Source organism: Sus scrofa, chromosome 9 (genome assembly GCF_054392235.1).
Source record: "Sus scrofa isolate SSC_HxYL_T2T_F1_AM1 chromosome 9, Sscrofa_HxYL_maternal_Yorkshire_Landrace_v2.0, whole genome shotgun sequence".
Classification (NCBI taxonomy): domain Eukaryota; kingdom Metazoa; phylum Chordata; class Mammalia; order Artiodactyla; family Suidae; genus Sus; species Sus scrofa.
Genome location: NC_139391.1, coordinates 107,190,659 through 107,214,648, shown reverse-complemented (window position 1 = coordinate 107,214,648; position 23,990 = coordinate 107,190,659). Strand labels below are relative to the sequence as shown.

Genomic DNA, 23,990 nt, shown 5'->3' with positions numbered 1-23,990 from the left:
CTAAGAAATTGTAAGAATTGCAGATTCACTAGAGCATGAGGTACTTGAAGGCATTGACTCTGGATTCCAGACTGAAGAGGTTGTATTTTATTTGAGAGTCATTGAGAAGCTTTGAAATCAGTTGAATCAAGGGATGAACATGATCAAACAGTATATAAAACTTATGGAAAGGTTATTATGGCTTCAGCATTAAGGATGAGAGAGAATCATGAGGCTTCCAGTCCAAAAATTAGGGCAATAGTGTCATGGAAGTAAAAAAAATAATCATGGGTGAGCTGGGTAATTATGTCAAACCTTGGAGAGATCAGGAGCAGCAATTTGAGAGAATATCATTGGATTTGATATTTGAACATTCTGGGAAAAGTAGAAAAAGGTAAAAAGTAAAAGTAAATTTGAGTAGACTGGAAACAGACCCAGAATTTAAGGGATAAGAGTGTTCAGGTTGGAGTTCCCATTGTGGCTCAGTGGAAACAAACCTGACTAGTATCCATTGAGGATTCTGGTTTGATCCCTGGCCTCACTCAGTGGATTAAGGATGCAGCATTGCCATGAGCATTGGTGTAGGTCGCAGACACAACTTGAATCTGGTGTTGCTATGGCTATATGTAGGCCAGCAGCTGTAGCTCGATTCAGCCCCTAGCCTGGGGACTTCCATATGCCATGGGTGGTGCGGCCTTTAAAAAAAAAAAATAATAAGTCAGGTAATAAAGGAAAGGCACTGGGCATAGTGGTTCTTGAGGAGAGATTTGATGGTCAAAAGAAGAGGAGAGAGAACTTTAAAAGCAAGGATTTTGGAGTTGATGGGTGGGACTTATTTCTGAAAAGTAGGCAGGTCATATTCACCAGAGGCAGAGAAGAATAAAAGAGATATGTGAAAATGGAAAAATTTAGATAAAGAAGTAGGTTGAGAATATTTAATTCATGACAGGTCATCTATAAAGGTGAAGTAAGAGGTGGAAACAATGAATGTCTTCTTTTCTCAACAATGAATGACTTTTTTTATGTTATCTTAGGAAGCATAATATTTTCTTGAGAGGATATTTACTCTTTTTTGTTTTTCTTATGTATAGGAATAAATATACTGTAGGGGAGTTCCCTTTGTGGCTGAGCAGTTAACAAACCCTACTAGAATTCGTAGGGACATGGGTTCAATCCCTGGCCTTGCTCAGTGGGTTAAGGATCTGGTGTTGCGTAAGCTGTGGTGTAGGTTGTAGACACGGCTCAGATCCCGCATTGCTGTGGCTGTGGCTATGGCTTAGGCCAATGGCTACACCTTTGATTCGACCCCTAGCCTGGGAACCTTCATATGCTGTGGGTGCGGCCCTAAAATAGCAAAAAAGGAAGGAAGGAAGGAAAGAAAGAAAGAAAGAAAGAAAGAAACTGTGATAATATTGTGTTTATATATGTATACTTAAATTGTATAGCCTCTGTGGATTAATCTTTTATTCTTTGGAGTTAGAAATTTCTGAGCCCAGAGTTTACTTGCCTTTGGTTACAGAAGCTCATTAATATGTAAGCTTATTATGATCCATGCCTTTTTCTTTTATTTTTTATTCCTCTCTTTACATGTACATGGATATCATTTGTGCTTAGGACATGAGAAATGATTCTAATTTTGTAATCTCTTATGATACCTTGTTGAGTCTTCATTGGGAACTTTGTGGACTCTAGTAGGCCTAAAATTTCCCATTTTTTATGAAAGAGTGAGTGGTTTACCAAGGAAGAGATATAGTAAAAAGGTAATGAATTGCTATGTTTATTGCTAGTATACTATGCAAGTATTTTTCTCCTTTTATGATTTATAAATCTTGACATCTATGTGCAATTTTTATAACTTAAAGTAAAAATGATATGTATCAAATGGGAATATCTGTAGGGCACCCATTGTTCATATTGACTTTCTTACACCTTTCCATTTCTGATTTTCTACATTTAAAATTTGAAGATTATACTTTCTAAAACATTCATTCATTACTTGAGTAGACACTGATTGAGCATCTGCTACATGTCAGAATGGTACCACACACTATAGTGTAACTTTATCTTAAGCCTTTCTGTGTGTATGTGTATGCCTGTGTTTGTGGAGGAAGGGAAACAACCTGACTGAATTATGATTAATACTGTGTAAAACAAGCGCCAAATATAAACCTCATTCAGAATAAATTTTGCTTATTTATTATAAAACAATTCCTAGAGCATGTTTTTAAAGAAACTAAAATATGGAGTTTCAAAAAAAATTTTTCCCAACAGGTGGGAAGGAGAAACCAAAAACAAATGTAGAAGACTTACAAATTAAGAAAGTAAAGAAGAAAAAGAAAAAGAAACACAAAGAGAATGAAAAACGGAAGCGTCCAAAAATGTATAGCAAATCTATTCAAACCATCTGCTCAGGATTGCTATCTGATGTTGAAGATCAAGAAGCCAAAGGCATCCTAAATGATAACATAAGGGATTACAGTGGAAAGAATTTGGATACCAAGAACTATGATTCCAAAATTCCAGAGAACAGTGAGTTTCCATTTGTCTCATTCAAGGAGCCACGGGTTCAGAACAACCTCAGAAAGTTGGACACTTTGGAATTCAAACAGCTCATTCATATTGAGCACCAGCCTAATGGAGGTGCATCGGTTATCCACGCCTACAGTAATGAACTCTCCCACCTGTCTCCTGTGGAGATGGAGAGATTTGCAGAGGAGTTTGTGGGTCTGGTATTCAGTGAAAATGAGAACTCGGCAGCTTTCTATGTAATGGGGATTGTTCATGGGGCAGCTACTTATTTACCTGATTTTTTAGACTACTTTTCATTTAATTTTCCCAATTCACCAGTGAAAATGGAGATTTTGGGAAAGAAAGATATAGAGACAACGACTATGTCTAATTTTCATGCTCAGGTAAGAGGTTTTTAGTTTTCTTTTTTAAAACTTTGTATGTTTTAGACAAGTTTCTGTTGTTTCTCATTTTGCTGTAGGTTTGAAATTAAAAGGTAAGAATGTAATGAAACATCTTAGGAATATTAAGAATAAATTATTTTTCTTTATTTTTTGGTGGTACCTGTGGCATGTGGAAGTTTCTGGAGCAGGGATTGAACCCAGTGCCACAGCAATGGCATGAGCCACTGTGGTGTCAGTGATGGATCCTTAATCCACTGAGCCACATGGGAACTCCAATAAATTATTTATTTATTTATTTTTTAATATGATTGCACCCTTGGCATATGGAAGTTCCCAGGCCAGGGACTGAATCTGAGCCACAGCTATGACCTATGCCATAGCTATAGCAATGCTGAATCCTTTAACCCATTGCACCATGCCGGGGACCAATCCCACACCTCTGCAGTGACCGAGCTTCTGCAGTCGGATTCTTAACCCACCATGCGACAGTGGTATCTCCTTTTTCTTTTTTCTTTCCTTTTTTCTTTCTTTTTATTTTATTTATTTATTTTTTGGTCTTTTTTTGCTATTTCTTGGGCCGCTCCCACGGCATATGGAGGTTCCCAGGCTAGGGGTCGAATCAAAGGTGTAGCCATTGGCCTAAGCCATAGCCACAGCCACAGCAATGCGGGATCTGAGCCGCATCTGCAACCTACACCACAGCTCACGGCAACGCCGGATCGTTAACCCACTGAGCAAGGGCAGGGACCGAACCCGCAACCTCATGGTTCCTAGTCAGATTCGTTAACCACTGCGCCACGACGGGAACTCCCTTCTTTCTTTTTAAAATAAATAACTTTCTTAATATGAAAACTAAATTTAATTTATTTTTATTTCATTTTTTTGGTTTTGTTTTTTAGGGCCTCAGGTGTGGCATATGAAGTTCCCAGGCTAGGGGTCGAATCAGAGCTGCATCTGCCACCCTGTGCCACAGCTGCAGCAACACAGGATCTAAGCCGTGTCTGTGACCTACACTACAGCTCACAGCAATGTGGGATACTTAACCCACTGAGCAAGGCCAGGGATTGAACCCACATCCTCATGGATACTAGTCGGGTTTGTACTGCTGAGCCACAACGGGAGCCACAACGGGAACTACTGAACACTAAATTTTAAATTTCAGCTTCTATTTCCTCATTTTTCTTAAGATATTTAGTGCAATAAGATTCTGATGTCCTTTTTTCTTGGATTTATTTTGGAAATGCAATGAATTTAGCTACGTATTTTCCAATTTGTACAATAGTTCTCTTACCTGAACATTACTTAAAGTTGTCTTCTTGGCGTTCCTGCTGTGGGACAGCAGGTGAAGGATCTGTTGTTGTCTTTGCAGTGGCTTGGGCTACTGCTGAGGAGCAGGTTCGATCCCTGGCCCAGGAATTTCCATGTGCCTCAGGTGCAGCTGAAAAAAAAGAAAAAAAAATTGTCTTGCTTTGTGTAGTAATGTCTTTAAAGTGCTTATTAGCATTGCACTTATCATATAGAACTGTGCTGAATAAATGTTGACTATTAAAGTATATTGTGGTACAAAGGAATCATCAGTTAAATGTGTGATTATTTGAGAAAAATAGCGTATTAGTTCAAATATTGAGCTAATATCCTTTTCCTACCCTTTTCCATGTTGTAGAATAACATCATCTTAGAAAGAAGAGGCAGAATCCAGTCCTCTGGTTCTTGGAAGTTAATGTAGGCCCATCTAAATAAAGGCCATCGCGTTCTTAGATCAGAGACTGCTTAGGCCAATTTTCAGGATTAGCCAAGTTTCACATTTATTGTACTAAAGATTCTGGTATTCTAAGTAAAATTATTACTTAATTGATACCATTCTAGTTTGGAAAGAAGAAAAAAGTAAAAAAAGTTTCAGAGAAATCTTTTTTTTGTTTTGGCTGCACCTGTGACATGCAACAAGTTCCCAGCTGAATGCAGACCACAGCTGTATCCAGAACCACAGCAGTGACAACACTGGATCCTTAACTCAAGAGGGTCTTAATGATCATCTATCCCAGCCTTTCTCAACTTAAGCAAACAAAAATAGATATAAGTAGCTTATTGTTTTAAGGTTGGCACTAGTGCCAGGAGTAGAAAATCTCCTTAATCTTCCTTATTCTGACTGTGTGTGTGTATATACACACACACATTTATATATATATTTTTAAATATATGTATCATATATATAATATATATCATATGTATAATATATATATTGTATACAGAATGCTTTTTGTCTTTTAGGGCTGCACCAGTGATATATGGATATTCCCAGGCTAGGGGTGGTTGCTGGCCTGCGCCACAGCTACAGCAATGCCAGATCCAAGCTGCATCTTCAACCTATACAATAGCTTGTGGCAGCACTAGATCCTTAACCCCCTGAGTGTGGCCAGGGTTCAAACCCACATCCTCATGGATACTAATTGGGTTCTTAACTCACTGAGCCATAATAGGAACTTCATATTTCTTTTTTGCTATGTGCTCAGGTTATAGTCTCCACCTTAAATGATAGTGTGTACGTCCAGTCACATTCACACACACCAACCCCCCATCCCACACTATGTTTGGTGTATGTTCTTTAATATACTGTAATCTGGAAAATATGATAGTATTTAAAGTTTTAATGTGGGGGGGGTACTTATTCCCTAATGTAACATGTTTGAGAATCAGAATTTAAATATTTTTTAGAGCTGAAAGGGAGCTGTAGAGCATCTGTTACTAGCCCTGTCATTTTATGGAATTTCGGAATGCTTAGTAACTTGTCTGAGCTTATGCCTGTTCTTAATGGTAGATCTTAGACTGGCATCTAGTAATAGTGTCTACTATTGAGTACTGCTCTGCCAAGAACCGTTCTAAGCACTTTATATGTCATAACTCATTTAATCTTCATTACAATTTAATTTTAGCAATAAAGAGAGAGATACAGTGAGAGAAGAAATAACTTGCCCAACAGTCCTTTGGTATTAGATCATTCATTTGTTTGTCATTTATTATATATCTGCCAAGTGATAGGTTTTATGTTAGGCCTCTTGACTTCCAGTGTCATTTGTTTCCACGATATCATAAGCTTTCTAGCTGCCATACTAATGCAGGTTATTTCAGTAATCTTTTAAATGTCACAGTACTTATATTTGCTTTTCAAATAGCTTTTAAATTTAGAAATTACTAATTTTTTATTAAGTGGTAAGAATTTTCGTCTTGACGTAATATATGCAATATGAAAACCACACTCCTTTTAATAAACAAGTTGCTAGGACTTGTTAATTGTGCCACTGTATGGCTGGGTTGTAGGTTGCAGGTCTTTGAAGAACTACCTGCCCTGGTGGCCATTATCATTATGTCTCTTGGATAATACTTATTGCACAGGGGATATTCTAGGCAAGTGCATCTGTTTTTGTTACCAGCTGTGGCTCTGGCCCCATGTCTATGTGATCTGTCACCTACAAGGACCACCTTTACTTTCTTAGCTTTAGACTCAATGGCAGGAAGCTGCCTGTGCAAGGTCCATATGCCTCTACTCCAATATACTCCGGATTCAGCCATTTTGGTGGCGCGAGGGGGGATATATAGTGAAAGGCTTCCCTGAACTGCTCATTTACTGTTTCCCCAATATGGATTCTTATTTTGCTTTGTTTTATAAGAGCTTAGGAGACTGAGGAAGTTTTTTTCTTCAGACTAGTTTTTTTTTTCTCTTAATTAAATTAAACCAGCCAAAATAATTTGTCCTAAATTCTGTAGAAACTTAAGAGATGACAGTATAGGTAAGATGTATCTATTTCTGTGATCTTTATGGTGATAATGTTTATCTCTGTAGTTACTCTGTAGATATTACTCTGTAGTTTTCACAAATACTCATTTTTGCATCTCTTTAGCCTTTATCCTTGAAACATGTTAGAGATCTGTGTGTGTCTGTGTGTGTGCATGCATGTGTATATATGTTTATAAATACATGCACACACTTGGCACATACAAAAGGATCAAGGCATCCTGATCTTTGCTCTTCGGTTTTGGAATTCTTTTTACTTATAGAATTCTGTTTTACTTTTTCATCTGTATCCTTGTAGATTGCCTGAAAAATTTGAAGACATAGTGAAATTATATATTGTTTTAGTAGGTCATGTCATTTTTCTGATGCTGTTTCTCTGAGGTTAGTAATATATTATCAGTCAAACTCTATGATAAAATTCAGTCTGAGAATAGAAAAATTTTGTATCTATGTTAGTTATTTTTCTGCAGTGAACAAACAAAAACTCTCAAAACTAAGTGGCTTAACATTGTTTCTCACAATTTATTGAACCCCCTTGGACAGTCTTCAGCTTGGTTAGTGTAGTGTCAGCTGGGATGATGTTCACATTTTTCTCATCATCTAGCAGGTTAGTGTGGGCTTGTATACATGGTGGTAGTTGCAAGGTTTATAGAGCAGAAAAAGGGCAAGCCTCCTCTTCTGTGTTTGCTAATGTCCTGTTGCCCAAAGGGAATCTGGAGGCTAAACCCAGATTCACTTCTTCATGATAGGAAGTTCAGAAGTGAGCTTACATGCTTACATGCTTGGGAAGAATTTTTAACCATTTGCAATCATCCACATCTGTCTTTTTTCTCCCAGCCCTATTTTGTTCAAATAATCATTTGTATTTATTGTTCTCCTTGTCTTTGATGGTAAAAAAAAAAAAAACAAAAAGATAAGTAAGACAGGAGTTTTATCTGTCAAGGAATAATTGAGGTTTCTGTCTTGTCATCCAGTATTTAATCAGCATGCCCTCTAAACCCTGTGGCAAGTACTGTGAGAATATGAAAACTGGGGCAGTTATCTTCTAATCACCCTTTCCCTTCCCCTAAATTCTAAATATTGTTTATATTTTAGCCTGGTTCTAAGTTGTTTGTATCATATAACTTATGTCAAGTGTTAACTCCTAATTAAATGGCTAATATTTTATTAGTGAAACAATTATTAAATCTGACTTTCTGCAGAGTAAGAGGAGAAAACTAACATTCATCGAATTCATTCTGGGGTCGTTCACTGTGCTGGGTCAATAAAGATGATTTGACATGCCATCCTTGACCATTGCCTGCCTTTGCAATAAATTTTCTTTTTGGCCAATTATGCTTGTCATATTCTCCTTGACTGCTTTTGATCTGATCTATAAAAAATATGATGGCAGGTACCAGATGTTCCAATTGAGAAAGGAGAATTTTTCCTTTATTGTAATAATTTTTAAATGAACAATAATAATTTTATACTTATTTTAGTATATGGATATTTTTGAAATATTGATTCGATGTTAATACTTGTATTTTGATTTGAAAGAATGTCAGATGTGATGGGGAATGGCTCCCCCTTGTGGCGCATTTATTTTTGTTAGCTGTTTAGATTGCCTCAGGAACATGGTGAGCTGGTCTTGTTTATTATTTATTTATTTATATATATATTTTTTATTAATGAATTTATCACATCTGTAGTTGTATGATGATCATCACAATCAAATTTGGTCTTGTTTTTTAAAATCAGACTTCCTTCCTTCTTCTCCCCATCCCCCCAAAAACCCCACCAGAATTGAACCAGTAGCCTTTTCTGTCCTCACCCCCTAAATTTTTCATTGTAATAACTATCCTATTTTTGTATTTTCTTCAGATTGATGATAACTGGCTAGAATAATCTATAATATCTTCTATATTTATTATGGATAACTATTATATACTCTAAAAAATTGTAGAATTTTTAGTATACTGGGATATTGATCGGTATACTAAAAGAAAACAGGTAAAAAAGGAAAACAGAAACAAAAAAATTGAGAAGCAGAGTTCCCATTTTGGTGCAGCAGAAGCAAATCTGACTAGTATCCATGAGGATGTGGGTTTGATCCCTGGCCTCCCTCAGTGGGTTAAGGGTCCAGTGTTGCCTTGAGCCTCTGGTGTGTGTTGCAGATGCAGCTTGGATTTGGCATTGCTGTGGCTGTGTTGTAGGCAAGCAGTTACAGCTCCGATTAGACCCCTAATCTGGGAATTTATATGCCGTGGGCGTGGCCCTAAAAAGCAAAAAAAAAAAAAAAAAAAGGAAATAAAAACAGGGTTTTTCGTTATTGTTCTTTTGTTTTTTCTTTTTTCGGCTGCACTCACAGAATATGGAAGTTCCTGGGCCAGGGATTGAATCCAAGCCAGAATTATGACCTGTGCAACAGCTGCAGCAACACTGGATCCTTAACTCACTGTGCTACAGCAGTAACTCCCAAGAAAAATGGGTTTTGAAGTCAAAATAGTTTGTCTAATGAGAGGCCAAATAAGTTTTGTTTATTTACTGTGAGACTCTTCAGAACCTTTAATAGTCAGTGTGTATAGTGAACCTCCCATACACGAAGAAGAGTTTTCCATTTCCAAACTTACTAGACTGTAGAATCCTCTCCTCAGGGACTGACATAATCAGGGAACATTTTGGGAAACAGCATTGTTTCAAGTGAGTCAGTCCTCATGGTCTTTTGAATTACTTGTGTCCTTTACTTCTCTTGTTGCACCAATTTTTATAAATAAAATAAGAAAAAGCAGTATTGAGTCCTACCGATTTATTTTTGGCAGATGTATTTCCTGTCAGACTCCATTTTTCTCTGTAGCAAGCTGACCTCAGAATCATGTTTTTTTGTTTGTTTGTTTGTTTATTTGTTTTATGGCTACATGTGGCCTGTGGAAGTTCCCAGGCCCGGGACAGCAGCTTCTGCAACACTGGATCCTTTCACCCAGTGTGCCAGGCCAGGGATCAAACTGCACCTTAACAGCAACCTGAGACACTGCAATTGGATTCTTAACCCACTGTGCCACAGTGGGAACTCCTTTTTCTTTTTTAAGATTACATGAGGACTAATGAAAAAAGTTTTAGTTTAAACATAATCTAATTAAGCAGTTCATTTCCCATTAACCAAAATTTGTGAGATATTGTTATTGACACTGGCATTTCAGTTTAGGTTTGTCATTATGATGATACAATACTGATGACCTAGGGGAGTTGCAGCTTTGCTTTTACCCTTGACCTCCTTCCTCTTCTAAATTTGTGGTTTCTTATCCTGTATGATTTTAGAGGTTAGTTAGAATTATACCTAATATAGAAACATGCATGTAAATAAGAGTATACTTCTCTGAGTCATGTCTTTTGTGACATTTATTTTGGCTACTTAGAGATTCTTTCAGAGCTTACCTGTTTCTCCTCCCATTCCACTGCCCGTGAATTGTAATTGTTGGATAGATTATTTTTAGAGAATTCAGGTTTATTTCCTTATGATTGTAGACTTGTGTTTTGTTTTTTTAGGGTTGCACCCATGGCACATGGAAGTTCCCAGGCTAGGGGTCAAATCGGAGCTGTAGCCGCCAGCCTACACCACAGCCACAGCAACATAAGATCCAAGCCGCATCTGTGACCTAACCACAGTTCGTGTCAATGCCAGGTCCTTAACCCACTGATCGAGGTTAGGGATCGAACCTGCTTCCTCTTGGATGCTAGTCATAATTGTTTCCACTGAGCCATGATAGCAACTCCTACTAGATTTTTTTTTTTTTTTGTCTTTTGTCTTTTTGAGGGCCATACCTGTGGCACATGGAGGTTCCCAGGCTAGGGGTCTCATTGGAGCTGGAGCCGGCCTATGCCACAGCCACAGCAACACCAGATCCAAGCCGTGTCTGTAACCTACCCCGTAGCTTATGGCAATGCTAGATCCTTAACCCAATGAGCGAGGCCAGGAATCGAGCTCACAACTTCATGGTTCCTAGTCATATTCATTTCTGCTGCACCACCACAGGAACTCCCCTAGGTTTATTTTTGTTATATGTAATAGAGGAAACTGGGTATTTGCTTTATGATATTGCAGTATCATAGGTGTCACATCAGTCAAGGAGTACTATTTCCTGTTTTTTGTGAATAGTGTGTGGATTATAGTCTTATTTTTTAAAGTAACTTAAGTGTTATCTATATATTTCATTAAGTGGTACATGCTTTTTGAATTTGATATATGTAATTTTCTGTGTTTGAAACAATACATTAATGGCTCAAACTGATTTAGTATATGTTTGAAAAATTAGGTTATTAATCTAAAGTGTTGTATTAAATGGTATGTAATTAAAAGTTACAGTGTGTTTTATTTATTTTAATTGGGGTATAATTGATTTACAATATTAAATTAGTTTCAAGTGTACAACATAATTGCTTCAAAATTTTTATAGGTTTTACTCCATTTAAAGTTATTATAAAATATTGGCACTATCCCCATGCTATGTAATATACATTGTAGCTTATTTATACATAAGAGTTTGTATTTTTTTTTTTTTTTTTTTTTTTTTTTTTACTTTTTAGGGCTGTACCCACAGCATATGGAGGGTCCCAGGCTAGGGGTCTAATCAAAGCTATATCTGCTGGCCTACACCACAGCTCAACGGCAACGCCAGACCCTTAACCCACTGAACAAGGCCAGGGATCGAACTCACAACCCCATGGTTCCCAGTCAGATTCGTTTCATGCCACAAGAGGAACCCCAAAAATTTGTACTTCCTAACTCCCTGCCCCTGTCTTGCCCCTTTACCCTCCCTTCTCCCCAGGGGTAACCACCAATTTGTTTTCTATACCTCTGAGTCGGTTTCTTTTTTGTTATATTCATTAGTTTTATTTTTTAGATTGCAGATGTAAGTGATAACATACAGCATTTATCTGTCTGACTTATTTCACTTAGCGTGATACTCTCCAGGTCCACCCACATTGTTGCAAATAGCAAAATTTCATTATTTTTTAATGGCTGAGTAGTATTCCATTTTATATATACCACATCTTTGTTATCCATTCACCAATAGTTGAATGCCTGTATTGCTTCCATATCTTGACTCTTGGAAATAATGCTAGTATTGTTACTGAATGCAAGTCTGTGTGCTCAATGCACAATGAGGCCAAACAATACCAAAATGTTGGAGTTTACAGCAGGGAAAGGTTTATTATAGAGCCATGAAAGGAGACAGGTAGCTCATGACTTAAAAATTCAAACTCCTTGAAGGCTTTTAGCAAAGCCCTTCCATAGGAAAGGTGTGGGAGGGGTGGGGTTAGTTGTTAGTGTGAGATCCTTTATTCTTGTAGCTGTCCACACAGTTCAGGTCAGGTCACAGTGTTCTGCAGACCTTCATCAAAACAAATATTTTCTGATCTGCAACTTTTTAATCTAAAGCTGTAATAAGTAAGGGAAAGGAGGCATTAAATTTTGTCCCCATGTCTCCTTGTGACTTTGAATACTTAAGAAATTCTGTAAGCAAAGTGACATCATTGCTCTCATCTTACTTGTTCAAGGTCCAGAGCATCAATTTTTGCCCTCCAGGGTGTAGGCCACAGCTAGGATGAGGGGGACCAGGGCATGGGCTGGTCATGCTGCCTGGGGACATTCGTCCATCGCCTGGTCTGGATCCTTCCACCAGTGCCCAGGCAGGCAGATTTCAGCTGGTAACTCCCTCCAGGCCAGGTCCTCAGACCCTGCCCAGCTGTCAACACTGAGGGAGCAAGACAGCCAGGACTCAGCCAGCCCTTAGACTCCTTACGCCAAGCAAACAGTGGCCTGGTCCTGCAGACTGCAAACCCAAGGAGATTGCTGCCACCATTAAGTCTCAAAGATGGAGCCTGGGTGAGCTGAGGGCCCAGGGAGAAGCTGAAGGTGTGTCCCGCAGAGCTCCAGAGCGTTCGTTGCAGCCACCCACTAGCCGGATTTTCTGGAGGGCACCAGGGAGAAAACCAGGATTTGCTTCTTACCACACTCTGCTGAGAGGACCACTGTTGGCAGAGCAGGACCTCTAATGGTCCTGTGTTAATAGTCATGCGCTAATGGTCTCAAACTAACCACCTGTGCACTAATAGCTGCATGCCTGCCCTGCCTCTGTTACACTGTGAACATTGGGATGCATTTATCTCTTTGAATTAGTGTTTTCATTTTCTCTAGCTATATCCCCAGGAGTGAAGTTACTGGATCATATGTTCTATTTTTAGTTTTTTGAGGAACCTTCTCCATAGTAGATATACACATTTACATTCCTACCAACAGTGTAGTAAGGTTCCTTTTTTCTCCTTATCCTCTTCAACATTTGTTGTTTATGATCTTTTTGATGATAGTCATTTTGAAAACTGCGAGGTGATATCTTATGTGGTTTTGATTTGCATTTCCCTCATATTTAGTGATGTTGAGCATCTTCATGTGCCTTTTGGCCATCTATATGTCTTCTTTGGAAAAATATCTATTCAGCTCTTCCCATTTTTTAATGACTACAGTGTATTTTATTTATTTATTTTTTTTGCTTTTTAGGGCCGCACCTGTGGCATGTGAAAGTTCCCAGGCTAGGGGTTGAATCGGAGCTACAGCTGCCGGCCTACGCCACAACCACAGCAACTTGGGATGCAAGCCGCTTCTGCAACCTACACCACAGCTCATGGCAACACTGGATCCCTGACTCACTGAGCAAGGCCAGGGATTGAACCTGCATCCTCATGGATACTAGTCGGATTCGTTTGCACTGCGCCACAGTGTGAACTCTGAGTACAGTGTATTTGAAAATTCAAATTACTTTTACAAGCTTATAATTTTTTTTTGGCCATACCTGTGTCATGTGGAGGTTCCACAGCTGCAGCAATGCCAGATCCCTAGCCTCTTGTGCAACAAGGGGACTTTCTCACAAGCTAATATTTTGATAAATTTAATTTAAAAAAATTAGTTTTAAATTTAAATATATTTATATCCATCCTATTGAGTCATGAGATTATTATCTTTAATACTTGGAGAATGAATGTTTTAGATGAAAATTGCTATTTTGTTTTAAACTCAATTGGTTGGTAACTGTATGTTATTTATAGAGAGACCGTACTTTCTAGTGGAATAAATCTGTGGTTTTAATAGTGGACGAACAGAATGCACTTTACAATTTTAGCGTATTTTGGTGAAAGGGAGAGAGAACTATTATTTTATTTTAGCAAATTATGTGTGAGTTTTACATATGTATGTATTTTGCTGTGAGGCGACAAGAACCATGAAGATTCAGACATCATTCTTAAGATTATAATCCAACAGGTAGTCTTTATTACTTTATTGCTTTTCTCTTTAAAACTCAGTTTCTCCCAAATATCCTTTGAAGTATCTATGAATTTTAATAGGACAAACCTTAAAAAAGTCATCAAGGAGTTCCCGTCATGGCTCAGTGGTTAACGAATCCGACTAGGAACCAGGAGGTTGCAGGTTCGATCCCTGGCCTTGCTCAGTGGGTTAAGGATCCAGTATTGTCATGAGCTATGGTGTGGATCCTGCATTGCTGTGGCTGTGCTGTAGGCCAGCAGCTGTAGCTCCGATTAGACCCCTAGCCTGGGAACCTCCATATGACGCGGGAGCGGCCCTAGAAAAGGCAAAAAGACAAAAAAAAGAGTCATCAAAAAATAAAACTTCTTTTTAGGTATCTTCAAAATAGGGGAGGAGGAAAAATCAAATTTGCTTTAATTTAACCTTTTGTGTTGAAGTTTTTGCTCTTTAAGTCTTTACTAATTTATTTTTTTTCATTTTTAAAAGTTACTGAGGTGTAGTTGATTTACCAGGTTGTGACAATTTCTCCTGTACAACAAAGTGATTCAGTTGTATATGTACATATTCATTTTCTTTCATATTCTTTCCCCCCAAGATTATCACAGAATACTAGGTAGAGTTCTTTGTGCTATACAGCAGGTCCCTGTTGGCCAATCATTCCATATACCTCAGTGTGCATATGCCAGTCCCAAATCCCGAATCCACCCGCCCCCCCACATGTCCCCTTGGTAATTATAAGTTTCTCAAGTCTGTGAGTCTGTTTAGATCGTGTTTCATTTATTTTACTCTTAAACAAAGAACAATGTTTGTAAACTTGGGAATTAATGTAAAGATATAATTTGAAAAAAGACTAGGTCAATAATATTCTCTTCAATCAATGAAATGATCATTCCAACCTAAGATAACATCTGGTTAAATGAAAGTTATCAAAGTACTTAAGTAATAAGATAAATATATCATTTATCTTTAATATTACCACCAAAGAAGTTTTACCCATTTTTTCTGGTACTAAATAATACATGTTTTTACTTAACATTTAAACACAGACATTTTACTCTGAGAGCTGAATGTTAAACTTTAGTAAATAGATCCGTCTTCTGATTATTAATTGTATTTATCCCTTCTCTGTAGTTAAATAATGTTATAGTATGGTTTTTGGTTTTTCTTCTTTTTTAGGATGGAAGTAGTTATTTGAATTTAATGGTAACCACTCAGTAGAGCTTCAAAATCTATTTCAGTTATTTGAGCAGTGAATTATTTCTTGTATAGTATGACCTGTTTTTACCTACTAAATAAATTGTTATAATTTCAGACTTAAATTTCCTCAGAGAAGATTGTCTCTGACTCCCAAGTCTCTCCTAACATTCACATTAAAGAGCATTTTTTATTTACTGATGTATCTTCTGTATGCATGAATTTAATTCTTGCACATACTCTTAGAAGAAAAAAGTCTAGTGGACCATCCATTCATTTGGCTTTTGCTTTAAAAGTACCTTAAAAGTACTCATTTCTTTGCGAGAGCTCATAAATTCAGTTGTACTTAGAATATTTTTGGATTCCCTCACTGGAAATTCCTCCCTGGCCAGATTATTTAGTTGATCATTGAGTCACCGTCCAAATGATTCATTTGATTATTGTCGATATAGTGATGTCGTAGAATGAACCAACTGGTTGGCAAAGATGTATTTGATTCTGGCTTTGTTAGAACTGGTAACGATTTAGACAGATTAAGTTTAAACAAGATAAGGAAGTTTGAGGCACAGAAAATTTACTTATTTGTATGAAGTGGAAATACTACCTCTCTAATGTGACGTTTAAATCAAATGATATATTTCAAAGCACCTGTTTTACAATAGAAGGTGTTTGATTTCACTGAATGGTCATGAGGTCTCTCAAACACTCATATGATCATTTGCAGATCCAAAACTGAGACCACTAACTCAGTCACCTAACAGAATTGATGTATGTCAATTTTGATATATTTTCTAAATTTCAAATTGATATTTTTAGTTTTTAGTTTGTTACAGGAATCCGTAGTGATGACTAGTTTTCCTGTTACGGTACTATTGGTATACCTAGACATCTAGAGCCTAAAAGATTGTTATAGAGTCAGATTTTAACTTTTAGTTCTCTCGATATTGGAGGTGCTAAGAACTTAAGGGGGACAGGAAAATGGCTCAGACCATGAGTACAACATGCAGACACAGACTTTTATTAAAACTTGAGGACTGGAATAATGCTTTATGGTTCTGAGAAGTAAGTTCGTGTCAATTTTTGAAAAGTTAAGCTTGGAATTCTGGTAAATAAATTTATTAAGGAATTGATGTATCACTTATTAAGGAATTAATTAATGTTAAACTATTTTGCTCATTATGCTAAAAAATAATATTCTCCAATGTCTTAGTCAAATTATTCTACTATGATAGGACCTTTATTTTCATGTTTTTGGGAAGATGTGGGTTGGGGCTTAGATACTTTGATGCATAATACTATCTGTACCAGCTGTAACTGTGGGGATTCAACTTCTAGTCTGAATATACTTTTGAGTCTGTGTCCAAAAGCTGTGATGTGATTAAAGCTTATCCATCTGGGTTTGCCTGGTATACAGGACTTGCAGTTTTAAAATGGAGATACTCTATAGCAGAAATTGGCACAACACTGTAAATCAACTATACTTTAATAAACTCAAGATATGAATTAGAACTGGTAGCTGAATCACTTTGCTGTACTCCTGCAACATTGTAAGTCAGCTATACCCCAATAACATTTTAAAAAATAATAAAATTCAATAATAAATAATTTAAAAAATAAACAGTATCTTTTGAGAAGAATATTAATTTCATATTCAGAACTTCCTATCCATTACATTCTAGTGAAATTAAATTCAGTACATTTTATTAAAAGTGGTGTGGTGCCATTTAAATTAAAAACAACAAAACTGAGATACTTAGACCCAGGTAAACTGAGACAGTGTATCTCTCTAATTTAGTGGCTACAATGGCTAATCCAGGGAAAAAGGTAATTAGGATTTTGCTTAAGATTTCTTTATGATAGGAAGGTTGTTTTGTTTAAAAAATACCCTTGTTTACTAGTGTTAGTACATGAGGTTTCTTTGCAAGATTTAAATGTGCTTTTGAATTTAGGTACCAATGATTCTTGAGGTGTAGGCTGTTTTATTTTGGTTGATACTTGTACACACTACAGGCGGCTTTATATAATTTTTTTTTAAAGCAATCTGAGATAAGTCTTTCCAGATAAGAAAACAGACTCAAGGAATTTAAGTGATTTCTGAAGATGGCTTGAAGATGGCAAAGATAGATTTGGAATCCAGGACTTCTGGTTCTCAGTCTCTAGTAGTTTTTCATCCGAGTTAATCATAGAAAAGTAAATTGGATCCTAATTAATATGGCTAAGACCTAGACGAGAAGATCATTTCTAGTGGTCTTTTAGACACAAATCACTGGTGATGATTAAATGCAACATTTTCAGAGGGTCTCCTTTTGAAAATTCTGACAAAAAAATATGAACCATTTAGAAAAATGTAGGTATTGGAACTTTTGAACATAATTTCAGTGGCACTGTAGATCAAATAATAAACATATATTTTTTAGGAGAAACTATAGTTCTCTGAAATTATGCTTTTTATCTCAACTATATTTTCATAAGCAGTGTGTCAGAATAGCTAGGAAGGTAAAATAGTTTCATTTTGTATAGCTGTTTTTTTTTTTTTTTAGTGCCTTTTTTAAATTGTTTGTAAAAGGCTTTTTGTTTTGTTTTGCTTGCTTAACATTATGTTCTAATATTTTCACGTAACATGCAATGATATCATCCTATGTATAACTTAATTAAATCCATGTCCTTCAGGTAAAAAGAACGTATTCTCACGGTACTTACAGAGCTGGCCCAATGCGACAAATCAGCTTGGTGGGAGCAGTTGATGAAGAAGTGGGAGATTACTTCCCTGAGTTCCTTGACATGTTGGAAGATTCACCATTTTTAAAAGTAAGAGAAAATAATATCAGACAATCTAGGTTGTAGGTATTACTTTCATGCTACAGGTGATAAAAATCATGGCTGTTTCAGAATTATAAAAAATTCAATTTCATTTGGATTGGAAGGAAGGAAAGAAAGAGATGAGAAACTGAAAGTAGTTTTTGTGTAGTGTGTGAGCGCATTGACTTATCAGGTACTGATTTTAATGGCAAAACTAAGTGGTGGACCAGAAAATAACACTTGCCTGTAGTTGCCACTTTAGGATAAAGGTTCCTAAACAAAACTGAGATACTTAGATCCAGGTAAACTGAGACAGTGTAATCTCTCTAATTTAGTGGCTACAATGACTAATCCAGAGAAAAAGGCAATTAGGATTTTGCTTAAAACTTCTTTATGAAAGGAAGTTGTTTTCCTTAAAAAATGCCCTTGTTTACTAGTGTTGGTATATGAGATTTGTATAAACTGTGCGCTGAAGGATTTAAGAAATACAAGAGGGATGCTTCTTAAGGTGTTTAGGACAAAAATAGCAGTTTGGGTTTGTGGAAAACTTGCCTGAGAAATTGTATATCTCCAAGGTGTATTTCAATCTTGGAGATCCTAGCTGGCTAGAACAAGCCATTTAAAGTTTCTGGGGTTTAGTTTCCTCATCCATAAAATAAGGTGTTTAAATTATGTAGCTTTAAGACCACTTTACATTCTTTAAATGATTTTTAGCCAGATTCCTTTTTCTTTTTCTTTTTTTTCCCAACAGTCTCTGCATTCTAGAAAATGTTTCTTCTTATGGGCTGCTGGGGCTATCCATTGTTAGAAAAATCTCTGAGCTGTGTATTTAGGTCAGTTATTTAATATATAATTCATATGTCAAAATGTGACAAGATCAGTTTATCGCTAATATTTGCCCCATAATCTGTTGAACATGTCTTCTTTTTTCATTTCTGCTTGCTCAATTTTCTAGTCTGTATGTGTGTATACATATTTTTTTCTTCCTTTTTTTCACCCCATTCCATTTCCCTTTAATTTCCTTCTTTTTCCCTTTTAAAAAAACCTTTTGTTCCTTTTCTCCTTCTTCCAACTGGTGATATGGAATTTGGTTGCATTTCTTTTGAATAATATTTTCAAAGTACCATCATTTAAATATTTGTTTCAGATTTTCATTTTAAAGGCAAATGAGGTAAATGCATTCTTTCTGGAGAAATTTAATTTGATGTTCCTTATTTGTTTATTTATTTATTTCTGAAAAGGGGGCATATGGTGTTTTTTTTGTTTGGTTGGTTGGTTGGTTTTTAAATACCCATTCTTGGATCCCTGGTGGAGCAGTGGGTTAAGGATCTGGTGTTGTCACTACTGTGTCATGGGTTTGATCCCTGACCCCAGAACTTCCTCATGGGGGTGGGGTGCAAAAAGAAAAAAAATGAAATACCATTCTCTTACATTTCCGTGGACAATAGCCCTTGATCATTTCTGTCTCGTTCTCTTTTCTTTTCAAAGATTTTAATCCCTGATTTTAGACCAGTAGCTTCTTTAAGACCACTTTACATTCTTTAAATGATTTTTAGCCAGAAGCTACTACACAGAAAAAAATTTTTAGTTGTGGTTTAGTTTTCCTTTTTGTTTTGTTAGATTTTGATTATAACTAATCCAAGAGGTATCTTTTTTTGAGGTATCTTTTCTTAACTCAATTGTTCATTTTTATAGATTCTCAAATAAAGTACCTTCTTATCTTGCCAACATATTAACATCATCCATGATCTATATATTTGGTAGAAGGAACAATAACAAATAATGAATACAGTGAATCATCTAAGGCAGGATTGTGAGGGGGCATCTAAGAATATTTATTTTCAGGAGTTCCCGTCGTGGCGCAGTGGTTAACAAATCCGACTAGGAACCATGAGGTTGTGGGTTCCATCCCTGCCCTTTCTCAGTGGGTTAACGATCCGGCAGTGCCATGAGCTGTGGTGTAGTTTGCGGATGTGGCTCGGATCCTCCGTTGCTGTGGCTCTGGCGTAGGCTGGCAGCTACAGCTCCAATTCGACCCCTAGCCTGGGAACCTCCATATGCCACGGGAGCGGCCCAAGAAATGGCAAAAAAAAAAAAAAAAAAATACATCCAGTGTGTCAGATTCGGCTTAGTTCTGGTGTTGCTATGGCTGTGGTGTAGGCCTCAGCTACCAGCACTGATTCTTCTCCTAGCCAGGGAAGCCCCTAGCACCTCCATATGCTGCAGGTACAGCTGTTAAAAAAAAAAAAAATAAATAAGAATATTTATTTTCAGAGTTCCCATTGTAGCTCAGCGAAAACAAACCTGACTAGTGTCCATGAGGATGTGGATTCAATCCCTGGCCCCAGTCAGTGAATTAGGGATCTTGCATTGCTGTGAGCTGTGGTATAGGTCTCAGACGTGCCTTGGATCGGGTGTGGCTGTGGCTGTGGCTGTGGCTGTAGGCTGGCAGCTGCAGCTTTGATTTGACCCCTAGCCTTTGAGCTTCCATACGCCACAGGTATGGCCTTAAAAAGCAAAGAAAAAAAATTTTTTTCTTGGTGTATTGGAAGTAGACTATTTTGAAGAAAAATGTATGAATATATAGTAATCTATTTAAAACACGTACATATTTCAAATGTGTATATGAAAGTTTGTCAAAGGGACAGTAGTCTTTGATGTATATTTGAAGATACATTTTGAAAATAATTGATTTCTATGTAATTATTTGTTTCTAGTGTACACTGCCATGGGGGACACTATCTAGTCTAAAATTAGAGAGTCGAAAAGATAGTGATGATGGTCCCATCATGTGGGTACGCCCAGGAGAACAAATGATCCCTGTGGCTGATATGCCAAAGTCACCTTTCAAAAGGAAAAGGTATGTTGGATACAAATTTTTATTGCTAGGGATGGGTAATTGTACATGTTTAGACCTTCCTAAGCCAAGAGTGAAAAATACAGTGGTAAAACTATGGGTAAGAAAAAAGACATCAACAACAAAGTTCAGAATTATGATACACTAGATTAAAACATTTGTAACATGTTTTAGACTGTAACATGTGATAGACTAAAGTTAATATACAAAGAGCATTTTCCAGATTGAGAAGAAAAATGTAAAACACCCAATAGAAAAATAGGCCTTAAGCAGTTGATTGTATATTAACTGTATATTAAAAAAATTGTAAGATAATATTTTTTCCCATAATATTGGCAAGAATTATTAACAGGGCGATAATATTATAGGCTGGTAGTAGTACATGAGGAAACAGGCTCTTATATGTTGTTGGTTGATGGGTGAACTTCTCTAATCATTTCTTTAAAGTAATCTAGCTCATAAAGGTTAACGTATACATACTCGTTGAACCAGGATCCCTATTTTGGGGAATCTGTCCCAAGAATTAAAAGCACTAAAGGTAAATATATAAGAATGTTAATTGTTGCATTTATTATAGTGAGAGAAAGTTTCAAATGGTCTGAATATGCAGTAATGGAAATGTATGAATATATTTTGTTATATTCCTGTCGAAGAATATGGTGAAATAGTTAATTTCATAATATAAAATTAATGTCTGTTAAGCTGGAAGGATATATATGACACTTGAAAAGAGCAAAATTTAGAGCATATGTCCAGTGTGATTATATTTTTTTGAAAAGAAATAAAAAACATGTCTAAGAGGATATTTATATAAGCATAGAGAGCTGTTTAGAAACATGTGCACCAGCTTAACATTGTTGGGAATGGAGTGGGTGATCCCGGGAGAGATAATAACCTCTTTTTAGATACCTAAAGATGATTTCTCTGGTTATAAATTAAAAAAAAAAAAAAAAGAACAGGGAAAAATAGTCATTGAGTAAAATGTAGGTTGCATAAAGGCTGGGGCTGTTTTGCTTGTTACTAATGTGCCTCTAGCACCTAAACAGGTGCCTGGTGCTTAATTAATAAATACTGTTTGAATGAAATTTTTACAGGTTAATTTGTAATTTGGTAGTAAATGGCAAAATTGTTGTGTATCTCAGTGATTCTTAACTTGGGATTTATAAATCATTTTGAGAATTTCAAAGCCTCTCCCCAGAATGATGCAAATATATGCAAACTTTTACATGTAATTTAAGGGAGTTCACCAGCCCTTTGAGGAATTTGCTTGCGCCTTGTACATATCATGGTATATATATGATGATTTCACATCACGTTATAGTCTAACCAACTGTCCTCAGGCACTGTGCCAAACACTATATAAAGTCTTATTAATTCATTAGAATATGGTGTGATAAGACCAAACATGTGGGTTTGAAAGTCTCTTAGCTTTCTACAGAAAGCAACATCATCATCTAGCTTTCAGATACCTGTAAAACATTAATCACAAATAGCAAAAAGTATGTTATAGCATCATGTGTGTGTTTGTAAGTTTGTATAAAACTGTAAGGCAAGAGTGCACCAAAAACTGTAAAATAGAGACGGTGCATGGGAAATTAGAGAACCGATAACAAAGAGTGACTGTATATAGATCGATATGTGATGAGAAAATAACATGGGGCAATCCTGATTTATCTCTGGAAACAACAGAAAAACCAAACAGGAATATAAGTAAGATGAGACTTCAAAAGAAATTCTTTTTACCTGGTTCCCTTTATGCAGCAAAATTGGAGAGGGTTTCTACAATGAGTGAAGCTAAGTAGTCAGCAGGTATGCATTCACATGGGTTCTAGAAGGTGAAAAGTGGAGGGGAGGGCCAGTGGAAGATGTCCCTCCTCCAAGATGGAGCTTGAGGTTTTCTTTCTACCTTCAATAAATAGAAGGTATGTTTAATGGAAGCACATACTGCCTAGTGTTTTCTTGCCGTTTATTTTTTGGTCTTTCTCCCACTAGAATATAAACTCCCATGAGAGTAGGGAACTTGTCTATCTTACTCACTACTGTCTTTCTTGTTCATTAGATCCAGTGCCTAGATGGTGCCTGACATATAAGTAGGTGTTTTGTAAATATGAATGCCTTTTAAAAAGTTAAACCTGTCAGTACATCAGTACAGATGTTTGAAGGCAATTAAGCCTTAATGCATAATCCTGCCTCTCTCTTTCTCTTGTGTGAGTGTATGTATAACTTTGTGTGTATACATATATATGTATTTTCCATTCATTTTATTTTATTTTCAAATGATTTTTATTTTTTCCATTATAGTTGGTTTATTGTAATTTTTTTTTTAACAGAACTACCAATGAAATAAAAAACCTGCAGTACCTACCTCGAACTAGTGAGCCCCGTGAGATGCTCTTTGAAGATAGGACAAGAGCTCATGCAGATCATATAGGACAAGGTTTTGAACGACAAACTACAGCTGCTGTTGGAGTGTTAAAGGCTGTGCACTGTGGAGAGTGGTATATATTAACTACTGCTATTTTAATGAAAGGTTTTCTTGGCTTCTAAAATTTTTCTTGGGAAGTTTTTCAGTAATTCCTCTCACTGTTGGGGAAACAGTTTCATTTCCTCCTGTATTTGGATATCCTAGTTGCATAATTGCACTGAATGTTTTCACTTACTAGAATCTAGTTTTCATCTTTTGGGTTTGATTGAAATAGTTTCCTTTTCTAAGTGATTAGAGTTGAAAACAGTTGTCTTTTTAGGGCTGCACCCAAGGCATACGGAGATTTCCAGGCTAGGGCTCGAATCGGAGCTGTAGCCACTGACCTACACCATAGCCACAGCAATGCAGATCTGAGCCACATCTGCTACCTATACCACAGCTCACAGCAACACCAGATCCTTAACCCATTGTGCGAGGCCAGGGATCGAACCTGTGTCCTCATGGATACTAGTCAGATTCCTTTCCTCTGAGCCACGACAGAAAATCCACAGTTGTGTTTTTTTTTTTTTTTTTTTTTTTTTGCTGTGATATAATAGTAGTAGTTTTCTTTAATATACTTAAGGTGGTCATTCCATATATTAAGATATTTTCCATTTATTAAATTGATAAAGCCCATAGAGCAAAGCTGTATTTATACTGTAAGATAACTTTGCTCAGTTAAGTTTTATTTTCAA

The 23,990-nt window shown here is 36.6% G+C and overlaps 1 protein-coding gene across 4 annotated transcripts in view; it reads left to right on the top strand.

The window, feature by feature from the left end:
* The window catches only part of RSBN1L (round spermatid basic protein 1 like), a 71,329-nt gene that overhangs the window by 33,066 nt on the left and 14,273 nt on the right, over window positions 1-23,990 (top strand). The window contains exons 3-6 of one of the 4 annotated variants that reach the window (XM_021102552.2): window positions 2,251-2,891; window positions 17,846-17,983; window positions 20,692-20,834; window positions 23,162-23,329. In XM_021102552.2, the coding sequence (XP_020958211.2) occupies window positions 2,251-2,891; window positions 17,846-17,983; window positions 20,692-20,834; window positions 23,162-23,329 (1,090 nt within the window). Of the gene's footprint in view, window positions 1-2,250; window positions 3,229-3,497; window positions 4,463-4,554; window positions 8,014-17,845; window positions 17,984-20,691; window positions 20,835-23,161; window positions 23,330-23,990 lie in introns of those variants that run through there. The other 3 variants (XM_084977423.1, XR_014816055.1, XM_084977425.1) reach the window with 3 other exon arrangements.